The sequence below is a fragment of the Ochotona princeps genome, chromosome 33 (assembly GCF_030435755.1).
Source record: "Ochotona princeps isolate mOchPri1 chromosome 33, mOchPri1.hap1, whole genome shotgun sequence".
NCBI classification, from domain to species: Eukaryota; Metazoa; Chordata; class Mammalia; order Lagomorpha; family Ochotonidae; genus Ochotona; species Ochotona princeps.
Window position 1 is genome coordinate 2,660,784 of NC_080864.1, and position 11,666 is coordinate 2,672,449.

The window sequence follows — 11,666 nt, forward strand, 5'->3', positions numbered from 1 at the left end:
CTGCCACTCAACTGTGGTCGAAATTAAAACTCAGGGCCAGGGGCTGGAAGAAGGCCCCGCTTCCTCTGGAGGTGTGTGGATTGCAGGGTGGGAGACCTGGGCGTGGATCTGCCATCGCTCCGCGACTCTGAGCTGGGAGACCCGTAGGCGAGTGCCGCTGTGTGGATGCGCCCTTTGTCAACAATGCAGGGGGAGGGGGCTTTGAGGGTCTCCTGAAAGTCCACGGATTTGAATATTTTGGGAAAAAGAAAAAGTTTTTTGCAACAAAGTAAACCTGAAAAAAGGAAAAGAAGAAAGGAAAAAAAAAAACCCCAAATAAAGAAAAAACGTATTCAAGATGGAGAGCTCCTTGCTCTATTGCCTGACTCCCCAAAAGCCTGCAAAAGCCAGGGCTGGCCCAGGCTGAACCCGGGAGCCGGGAGCCCCATCCCGGTCTCCCACCTGGGCAGCAGGGACCCCAGAACTTGGACCTGCTGCCTCGCAGGGGGCTGGAATCAGGACTCCACCCACAGGTGGCAGGCTGTGAGCTTTTTAATTATCCCCCCCCCCCCAACATTCCATTTTTTCCATCAATTTCCAGAAGTGCTCTTGTATGGGGAGCGTTCTGAATGCCAAAGTGGTTGTCAGCAGGGCAACTCCCACACCCATTTCCCAGGTGAGCAAACCGAGGCGGGTGAGGCAGTGGGTGCCGAGACATCTCCCAAGGGCGCACGGGAGACTCAGACCCAGGTGTGCGGCTCTAAGGTGAGTGTGTTCGTGTGTGTGCGCGGCGTTTTCATTTTGGGGGGCTGGGGACTGCTTTCTGCATGGGGGAGGGGAGGGCTTTTTCCTTGGCTTCCTGGAAGTGCAGTTCCTGGGGGTGCGGGGGCGGCTCGGTCCAGGTGCTCGCTCGCTCGCCCGGTGGTCCAGCACAGGGCGGCGGTGAAGGTGGGCATCATGATCCACCAGATCATGGCTGAGGGCTTCACGGGATGGCGCGGTGATGGGCGGTGCTGGACAGGGCCAGTGGGCGGATGGAGCAGGCACACACACTCACACACACACAGATTCGTGGGTGAGGTGGGGATCCCCTGAAGCTGTGTGAGGCGCACGGCCATGGAGAAGGGTGCTCGGTCCTATGGGGAAACCAAGGCACAAGCTGGTGAAGGGACCAGGCATTGCAGGGGTCCGTCTCCCTCTGTAGCTTCTCTTGGGGAACGGAGCTACCGGGTTAAAAAAAAGATGGCTTGATCCAGGCGCTGAGTCGGCTGCACTGGGCTGAGGCACCCAGATCCTCTCTTTTGCTTAACAGCAAGGGGATTCGTTCCCTTGGGCTTGCTGTACAATTAGCTGCTCCCAAATCCCATGAAAAGACGTGGTGGGAATCGCAAAATCCTGGTGCCTGCTACAGGTGTGCAGAGCGCACACGGCTAGCCTCGCCTGCCTGCCTGGCTTCCGCACTTCCTACGCTGCCCCCCTCTCTTTCCCCTTTTAATCCAATGTTTTTCTGGGGGGTGGAGGGAACTTCCTACTTGCAGAATAAACCTGGCTGTGACTCGTGGGCAGGCTAGCCTGTCCATCGGCACGGCACACAATGGCAAAGACTTAGCAATGGGAAGGTTTGCTCCTGGGACAAGCACCCCCTCCCCTATGAGGGTCAGCTGCTGTGTGTGTGTGTGTGTGTGTGTGTGTGTAGGTAGGCAGGGTGGCCCCCCAAACTCAGTGCTACCATTTATCAGCACCCACAGATACTCAGCATGTGGATGGGGGGGACAAGGCCCACACCTGCCGAGCCTTGGAAACTTGGGGTGGGGTGTAGGAGAGCAGCGAGGAGCTCACACCCCCCAGGGCTGATGGCCAGGGGTGGGGAGGGGACAATGAATGAAGGGGTGGGAGAGCGGAGCCACAGAGAAGAGGCAGAGATGGGACACAGTAGAGACAAGGGTGCGTGTCGGGTCCTGTGGCCGAGGTGCTGGTTGAGGTGACCCCCGCTGTGTCCCTCGTGGGACAGCCTGGGAGTGACTTGTGCCCTGGCTCCTCACCCCACTTCCCGTAAGGCAAGGAACAGGTGGTGGCCCCCACCACCCACGTGGGAGAGCTGGGCTGGATTTCCTGGCTCTTGGTTTTAACTCCTGCCTTCTCCGGCTGCTGCAGGTGCTGGGGCTTGGGGGGTAAGGGAGTGAGCTAGTGGGTGGAAGTGCTACCTGCCGGTCTCTCAGATAACACCCCAACCCCCCTAAAGCCCCAAACCAGGGCTCACCTGATAGGAACAAACACACTCTACCTTGTTGTCAGGCTGTATTTCTCTGCGTTCCAGCGCACCGGGCCACCCCCCGCATTCCCACCAGTTAGCAGCATCCATGACTTTCCTGTTTCTATTCTTTGCTGGTTTTCCTCACTGGGAGCCGCCTTTTCATTGAAGGACAGGATTCATGCCATATTTCTCTTCAGTTTGCTCTTGTGACTAATTCTTACCATTAATTTTATGCTAATATGAACACTACTGTTCAATCATAATAAGGCCAAATCCTTTAATTTCATTTTTTCCTAAATAATCATCCTCTCTATTGTTCCCGGAGTTATATGACTATTTTCCAAGGAGGGAGAGCGAGTGGGAGGGAAAGAGAGGGAGACTGAGAGAGGGGGCAGAAGAGGCTGGCTTGGCTTCCCCACCCTCATGGCACAGCTGCCACCCCCCATCTCTCAGAGATGCGCACAACCTTCTAGATTTCTTACTCTTCTAAGAGAGCCCGACCTCTTTGTGTTCCTGCGGGAGGATCCCAGGGTGGCCTACTTCAAACCTTAAGTGGGTCACCCCTTGGGCCCTCCTGACAAACACACCCCCCGTAATGTGACCCCTCCCCACGTGCCGAGAGGGGAGCCAGCAGGCCAGGGCCCAGGGGCGAGCCCCACTTTCCCACTCCAAGGGCATGGGGAGTGTGAAGTAGGACTCCCAGCAAAATCTTCCCTGTGGGATGGACATGGTCAGGGGACTGCACTGCTCAGCTCATGGCCGGCTCTGCTGGCAGGCTGCTGTTCAGCTATTGGGTGCCATGTTGAAATGGCCGCTCAATACCTTGGGGGTCATTTTGCAATGACCCACTAAGAGTTCAGGTGCCATCTTGGGATGGCCAGCCAGCTCCTGGGTACCATGCTGCATTAAGTTATCTGGAACCTGATCACCATCTTGCAATGGTCACCTACACCTTGGGTGCCACCTTGGAGCTGCATGGTGGCTCATGTACCATCTTGGAATGCCTGGTCAACCCTTGGGCGCCATCTTAGAATGACCACCCAGCCCCTGGATGCTATGTTATGTTGGCTGTCTAAAATCTGGCTGCCGTCTTGTGAATGGCCACCCAGATCTTGGGGCTACAGGGCCATGGGGGCAGAGCGCACAGGGAGGGGGTGTGTGTCAGAATTCTCAAGCACATCCATTTCCTGGTTGCCTGTCTTTCAGGGGTGCCCCAAAGAGATAGCAGAAGGGAGATGAGATGTTTTTGGCAAAGTTCAGTCTACAGAAAGCGGCACAGCAGGAGGGCAGAGACCTGGCCGGCGGGGGGTTAGGGGGCTCCTTGCTGTGCTTGGGGGAGAGGGTGGAAAGCAGGGGTCCCGGCTCCTTCTGCTTCCGTGGTGGGCGTCATGCAAACAGCTGGTGGCATGCAGGCACACCCTGTTCCCACCTCCTCCTCCCCACCCCCGCCCCCCAGGATGTATCCCTAGATCATAGGAGTGGCCCCAAGCTGGGGGTGGGAACCTCCCCAATGGGGTGAGCTGGGAGACTTACGTGAAAGCGAAGGCCACCAGGGCCCCACTAACCACTATGAAGTCAAGAATGTTCCAGAGGTCACGGAAGTAGGCACCTTGGTGCAGCACGAGCCCTAAGTCAATCATCTGCAGGCGGGGGAAGAGAGGCCACTGAGACGTCCGCCCTGGGGGCTGGGGGACGACCCAGGGATGTCCTTCCTTAGGGAAGGGCAGCTCTGACTGGCAAGCTCTTGGGTCCCAGCCTTGTCATCTCAAACCCCAGCTGGCGACCCATGGCCTGGTGGTGTCCAGGTCCACATGGCTCCTGCCCTCCCACTTCCTCCTCAGAGCCACCAGGGAGCGCCAGCGAGCACCACAGCGGGAATCCCACCTCTGAAGACCCCCCCCCACCCAGGGGTCCAGGCTCAGACCTTCCTGTGCTTGCTTCCCTCCTCCCCACAGTCACCTGCACCACGGGTGACACTCCCGGGAAGGGTTGGGGAGCTTGAAATAAATCCCTGGGGACCCTGGCATGCACTCACCTTGATGACCATCTCAAAGGTGAAGACACCGGTGAAAACATAATCAAAATACCGCAGCACCTGGGGTGAGGCACGAAGAAGGGTGGGTGGGGGAACGTAGCAGGTCACTGGCTCGCTCCAGCGGAGCGCAACGTACAAACACCCTGCCCACCCTGCTTCTCCAAGACGCATGTGTCATGAAGGACACTGTCCAGCAGAGGGCAGCAAACCCTAAGAAAATTCTGCTAGGAGGCTTTCCTTGGCCATTTTTTTTTTCCCCTCTTCTTCTTTTTTTTAATTCCCCAAAGTTTTCTCCATCTGGTGGGGGAGGAGTGAGGGGCTGGGAGGTATGTGAGCCCCCAGGGTGTTGGTCCTGCTGGACCTCCAGGGCTGGAAGTCATTTTCATGTGGTTTCTTTGGAAACACAGGCACCTTTCTTCTGGCCTAGCCCTTGCCAGGGAGGGACTTTGTCCCCCTGCCCCAGCCGCTGCTCCAGTTCAAGCCTGTGACCCTGACTGTGCTGGCCAGGCAGGCCAGGTCAAGGGGTGGACGTTCCCCAGCGCAGGCACAGAGGGTGAGCACACCCCTCCTCTGCTCCCACCTTATGCTCCTGCTCCCAACTCCCCCAGCCCCAGCTCACTTCCTGCAACACAGGGCCCCACCTCCCATCTGATTCCCTCTGTTTCCTGCTTTAGGGCTTGACTCAAGATCTGGTGTGGTGCGGATGCCACTCATTGAAGGCACACATTGCCTCTCCTCTGCCCCAGTGTCAGTCCCCACAAGGACAGGGATGTCTGCCCCTGGTGCACCTGCAACTCGGGCCACACAGCCAGGTGTGGAAGACACCTTTGCGGGCGTCAAGGATCGAGGCTGACATCTCAGGAGAGTGGAGACGTGGGAGTGCAGGGGAGGAGAGAAAAGAGGCGAACAGTCCGGCAGGGGGCGCCCTGCACAACCTCCTCTCCCTTGGAGGGACACAGGTTTGGGTGTTGTGAGGGCCCCTGTCCAGCAGATGGCAGCAAAGCCGCACGGAGTTTGCTTACCAAAGGCCAGGGTGCCTTTAAACAATTTTTAAAATTTGTTTTTAGAAGTGGCCTTCAGCCCCCAAGGGCTTTGAGTATAGCTTGTGGGGGGACGGAGGCAGGGGTGGGAGCCACGTGGGGGTGGAATGAGATTCGCGAAGGCCTCTGGTCTGGCCTTCTGGGACCACGTTCTAATTCTTTCTGTGTTGAGATGTGCTGATTGTGGAGACTTGCTCCCTGAACCAGACCACCGGATGTCCAAGGGACCCCAAGTCTTAGATGTTCTCGGCAGACAGGATTACGCAGGAAGCGGGGATTGCAGCTGCCGTGCTGGCGAAGCGTGAGGCAGCTTCACTCTCATTTCTTCCTTCAGCGATTGTGGCCTGAGTACAAAGTTCTGTTCGATTCCTTTTCTAGTTAAATCTGTTTGTTTACCGGTATTGGGGCCTGTAACCCGTCTTTACTTATCCTGTTGCCTGAGACCTGGCGATTGTTTTCCAAATCCCTTGTGGTCTGTCATTAGCAGCAGCGTGTATGCTATGGTTTAGTTAACTTGTAACGTTCATCTGCTTGCTCGCTTTGCAAAAACTTGGTATAAGTTACCCTGGGAAATTTCAATAAAGTTTGCATAGGTTCATCCCGCATTTACATCCCCTCTGTCCCAGATTTCTTCTTGGCATGGATGGCACACCTCCAGTCCCAGCTCCCACTAGAGGGACCCCCAAGGACTTCCATCCTGCTGGCCACTCCTGAGTCTGGCCTGAAGAGGCAGGGAGGAAGCGAGGGGCAGGGGCCACGTATCCAGCCTCAGTCAGGCCCCTGGGGCCTTCCCTGCCCACCTGGGAGGGGACCGAGTATACAGTGGGCGCTCCATGATTGCTGGAGTTCCAGAAGCCAGGGAGCCTCCCCAAGGTAGCATTTGGCTTTGACCGTGAACCCCAGGGACTATCTATGGTCCCCAGCGGGGTGAGGGACCTACAGGGCCAGTGAGGGTTGGCTGAGGCTGCCCCAAAGCCCAGACTGGGGGTTCACGGCACACTAAGTGAACAGGAACTCTGAGGGAACCCGATACACCCCCAAAAACGTGTAGGTTGCATGTCTGAGCCGGAAATGTCTTTCACTCAAGTCTGCTTGGAAATACTTGGAGCCTAGGGGGGACCCCTAAGAACCCCAACTTGTATCACACATAGCAAGTGCAGTCCAAGTTTGGTAGGACTCGCTTCTCACCTCGGCTCACACGGTCCTTGGCCACTTAGGGAACTCCAGCCTCAGCTGAGACCCCAACATTGCCTTGCCCCACCTCATTCTTAGCCCCATCCCTACTGGAGGCTGCACCGGCCTGACCCAACTTCAGCCCTACCCCCAGCCACGTCCCTGCTGGACGTGAGATGGGCTGGCCCACTGTCAGCCCCACCCCTGCTGGAGGTTGCATCGGCCTGTCCCACCCGCACTGGAGACTGTAGGAGCCTGTCCCACCCCCGCTGGAGGCTGCACCAGCCTGTCTCGTCCCCAGTCCCGTCCCACTCTGCCCCCGCTGCAGGCAGGCTGGAGCAAGCTGGTGCCCCTGCCCAGGAGGAGCTGCGAGGGGACTCACGTTGTTCCGCGGCGCGTTGGGTTGCACGGGGTCCTCGGCGGCCAGGGCGATGCTGCTCATGGCAATGACCATGAGGATACACATCTCGAAGTAGCGCAAGTTCAGGATGTAATGGCACAGGCGGCGAAGGCTGAGGGGAGGCGAGTGGCCCGGCGGAGGCCAGCTCAGCTCCTCTCGGCCTCCTTCGGGAGGCCCCCTAACTTCCCATGAGCCACACCCAGTGTTACGGTCCCACCCCTTCAGCCAGGGGGCATGGCCTTTTGGGGTTCTGGAGGCTCCAAGTAGGGGACCCCAGTCTTTATTCCCTGCTTGGATTGCAAAAAAATATTACTCCAGAAGCCAGTGTTGCGAAGCAATGTCAGGTTCCTATATAGGTGCTGGTTCAAGTCCTGGGGGCTCTGCTTCCCATCCAGCTCCCTGCCTGTGGCCTGGGAAAGCAGTGGAGGACGGCCCAAAGCCTTGGGACCCTGCACCTGCGTGGGAGGCCCAGAAGAGCCTCCGGGCTCCTGGCTCATGGATCAGCTCAGCTCTGGCCATTGCAGCCACTTGGGCAGTGAACCAGCAGATGGAAGATTTTTCTGTTTCTCCTGTCTGTAAATTTGCCTTTCCAGTAAAAACAATTTTTAAAAAGTCGTAACAGAACTGTGAGAGAACCATCCACTCACTAAGGAAATGAAGCAATCAGCAAATGTTCCAGCACGAATATCCGAGAGGCAGTTTATAGACAGCAGGCTCCTCTTACTTTATGGAGCAGCTCTGCTCTCGCTGAGCCTTGCATGGGTGCGCAGGTTGTGCACTGCCCAGTGTAACGCAGATGGCAACACTGGTGTGGGGGCAGTCTTTTGTCCCCACCCCATCTTGCAGGACTCAGGGAGGGGCAGCAGCGGGCGATACTCACGGGTTGGTGGTAGACAGGATAAACATGGAGCTGTAAGGGGGCATGGGCTTGGGGCCATCTTCCCCGGGGTCGTCGTCCGCCTCCTCTTTCTTCTCCTCCTCCTTCTTTGGTAGTGGGTCTGGGTTGGCATTTTTATTCACTGTTGGGACAAAAAGAAAAAAAAAAAGAAAAACCCACACTTAAGGTATCCACCATCGATTTCCCACAAGCCCCTGGAGCTCCGCCCCCTCCGGGAGCTGGGGCGTGAACCCGAGATGCAGTCAGCCACCAATCACTGGGCAGGCTGTCTGACCTCCACACTCCCTTAAGATGGGGTGGCAGGTGGGTGAGTGTGAGTAGACCCACTTTACAGACAGGAACCCTGATCTAATGCACCTGGGAAAGCAGTAGAGGATGGCCCAAGGCCTTAGGGAGATCCGGAAGAAGCTCCTGGCTCCTGGCTTCGGATCGACTCAGTCCCGATCACTGGGGGAGTGAAGCAGTGGGGGGATTGTGTCTACTTCCTTCCTTGACTTTTAAGTAGAAATTATAAAAAGAGTGCAGACTTCATGTCTAAACGGTAACATCGTGGCTACACGGAGTTGAATGCACTTGGAGTAACGTCTTGTTCATGTCCCGTTTCCTAGTTTCAAATTAAATTCGGCTCTCCCTCCTTTTTTTCATTTTCTCGGTGTGGCTACTAGCAAGTTCCAAATGACATGTGGTTGTCCCATTTCTTTGGGACATGTGCTCTCCCACCCCCACCAAATTTCCATCTAGGAACCTCCCGGCTCTCAATATGGATAGTTCCTGTTGGCTGCCTTGGAAGCGGGTTGGGTGGCAAGGAAGGACTGAGCGCTCACCTCTGGGCAGTGTCCGCACACCAGGCTCCGGGCATCGTTCGTCTCACTTAATCCTTCCCCAGCTGTCTATACCCACTTACCAGGAGGGGAAATAGAGGCTGGAGAGAGAGGCAGGGCGTGGTGCATGCATGCAAGGGCCAGGTGCTCACCTTGTACCACGGTGTGGTTGAGGGGCGGCGGACAGGTCGGGGGGATGTCCACCGTGGTGTGGTCGGGTTTCCTGGCAGTCTTGGCTGAGTTGGCTTGGGTGGTGCTCGGGTTGGTGACGATAAGGCTGTTCTCGGGGGGCGCGGGGTTGGCCGGGTTCCCCGGGTTGTTGGGGATGCGGCGGCTGGCAGCGTTCTGGGGGTTGGTGGAGGGGGCTGTGGCCGGCGTGGGGCCGGGGTCCGTGCTGCTGCCCATCTTGCCTGGGCTCGGGGGCAGGCCGGCGTGGCCGAGGCTATCGTGGGGACTGGCCGACTCGCCGGTGGCCAGCTGGCTGTTCTTGAGGTTATCCATGTCCTCGGTGAGTGGCGGCTCGTGGCGGCCCGGGTCCTGCTGGATTGGCCGCGTGGTGGAGAGCGTGAGGCCGGACACGGGCAGCCCCGAGCCCTGGGTGTCTCTGGGGAAGGTGGGGCCAAGGGCAAAGTTAGGACAACGGGGCCACCCAGGCTCAGACACACACACACACACACACACACACACACACACACGAGGCCCTCACCCAAGGTCCGGCCATCCCAGGTGCCGCCCTGCACAGCCGGACACCAAGGTCAGAAATCAAGGTCAAAGTAACGGAGCACCCCGAACTCTGCTGGCCCAGGGTTTCTTCTCATCTCTGGGATGACAGAACACACCACATGCGGCGCCAGCATCCCATATGGGCGTCGCTGGTTCGAGCCCAGCTGCTTCACTTCCTGTTAGTGGCCTGGGAAACCAGGGGAGGGTGGCCCAGGTGCTTGGACGCCTGCGCTCATGTGGGAGACCCGGAAGAAGCTCTTGACTCCTGGCCTTGGACTGGACCAGCTCTGGCCGTTGGCCATTTGACGGAGTGAAAGACGGGGTCAAGACCCCTCCCCTATGACTCTGCCTTTCAAATAAGTAAAGAAATCTTCATAGTAAGAAAGAAAGAAAGAAAAAAAGGAAGGAAACGAGAGAGAGAAAGAAAGAAAACAATACAACTCCAGCAGTGGCTAACATCTTCGTGATGGAGTTGCAGGCATTGTGGCACAGTGGGCTAAGCTACAGCCTGGGATGCTGGCACCCCAACATTGAAGTGTTGGTTCCAGTCCCAGCTGTTCCACTTTTGCTTCAGCTACCTGCTCATGTGCCTGAGGAGGCAGCAGGTCACGGCCCAAGTCCTCGGGTTCCTGCTGCCCATGTGGGAGACCCGGATGGAGCTCCTGGCTCCTGGCTGCCGTTGTAGGCATTTGGGGAGTGAGCCATGGGATGTGTTGGCATGTTCTCTCTCACATTTCTCAAAAATGAAATAAATTAAAACATATATCTTGCATCTGCACACCTTTCCCTTTGTCATTCCTGCCTAAACAGCACAGACTAGTACCACCGACCCAGAGGTGTGTTAAGTCTTCTAGAAGGTTCCGCCTCCTCTCAGGAGTTTGGCTCTTCTGAGAAGCCAAACCTGGGACAGGCACAGGGCTCAGCGGTCAGGAGCCTTGTCCCTCCTGTCCACCAGAGGGTCTGGCTGCTGGTCCCGGCTCAGCGGTCAGGAGCCTTGCCCCTCCTGTCCACCAGAAAGCCTGGCTGCCAAAGAACCCTCAGCCCTGCTCCTTGCATGTCTCCAAATAGCACACTTACGGAGTGCTTCAAGTATCCCACACCTTACATGCCCATAACTATAGAAATGACTAGTATTGTCATTTCCACTTAGAGACATTTGAGAGGGGAGGGAGAAGGCAGCCTTTCCATTCTCTGGGTCACTCCCCCAGTGCCTGGGCCAGGAGGAAGCCAGCAGACAATGGAGGCAGGGACCCAAGCACCTGAACCCATCATCCGTGCTTTCTCAGGTGCAGGAAGCCGAACGGGAAATACAGCAGCCAGGACTAGCAGCTGGCACCCATATGGGATGCTTGGCTTGCTGTGTCGCAGCATCGGGCCCTGGAACCCAAATACTGGAGCCACCAGGACTGTCTCCCAGGATAGGAGTTGGCAGGAAGCAGCAGTCAGGATACAGGGTTGACACTGCTGGCCTCGAGCGCCCTGGCTCTTTTGGCACTAGGCAAGCCAGGGCTCTCGGGCACTCTCCCTAGTGGACACAGCATGTCTCTTCCTGAGCAATTGGAGAGCTTGCAGAAGGCTGTACACTCATAGCTGGCAGGTGCCTCTGTGTGTTCTGTGCCAACTCCCAAGCCTCCATGACCCTCCCCGCTGAGGAACTGGAGGCTGGGGGAGGCGCTGCCATGCTGGAGGAGGCCTCCTCCTTCTAGTCATCTCACAGGCAACTCAAGAAAAGAGGCCAGTTCCAGCTATGCGTACTGACTCATGCAATGCTGGGAGGTGGGGCTTGGCGTAACCTCAGGGGCCGGGTGCGGGGACTGTACAATCCCTGGAGAACAAGGACACGGATCCTGGGGAGCCCCCTGGGAATCCACCTGACCCCCCTTTAGCATCAATTAAGATGCCAGCCTTCCCTGGAAGATGCCCCCTCCCACTCCACCTCACCCCTACCACGGCAGAACCTCCATTCCTGTCCGACACCATCCTCTTCATTTAATTTTTAATTTCAATGGGCACCAAGCCCAAGGTAATGTTTTTTTTAGGAGGTGGTTGAGAAACTATTTTCAGACCCAAGTAGGTAACTGGGGTGTACAAGGCAGGGAGTCAGCGTGTCTCTGAGGAGGAGTTCTCTCCCGTCTCAGGGGTGCCAGTGGCTCACCAATGATCTCGGCCAGGACACGAGGCAGCTGTGTGACCTCGTGTGGTCTGCCTAACCTCTCTGACCCTCAGTGCCCTATTTTTTTTTGGGGGGGGTGCAGGGAAAAAGATGCTCCATCTGTTCATTCACTCCCCATAATGGCTGCCCAGAGCTGGAGCCAGGAACTTTCTCCGGGTCTCCCACTGCAT

At 57.1% G+C, this 11,666-nt stretch overlaps 1 protein-coding gene across 5 annotated transcripts in view; it reads right to left on the reverse strand.

Moving 5' to 3' along the window:
- The window catches only part of CACNA1A (calcium voltage-gated channel subunit alpha1 A), a 158,169-nt gene that overhangs the window by 36,345 nt on the left and 110,158 nt on the right, over positions 1-11,666 (reverse strand). For all 5 annotated transcript variants that reach the window (XM_058657746.1, XM_058657747.1, XM_058657748.1 and 2 more), the window contains 5 exons: positions 8,753-9,204; positions 7,762-7,900; positions 6,864-6,993; positions 4,269-4,328; positions 3,767-3,873 (listed from right to left, as the gene is read on the reverse strand). In XM_058657746.1, coding sequence (XP_058513729.1) covers positions 3,767-3,873; positions 4,269-4,328; positions 6,864-6,993; positions 7,762-7,900; positions 8,753-9,204 — 888 coding nt within the window. The remainder of the gene's footprint in view (positions 1-3,766; positions 3,874-4,268; positions 4,329-6,863; positions 6,994-7,761; positions 7,901-8,752; positions 9,205-11,666) is intronic.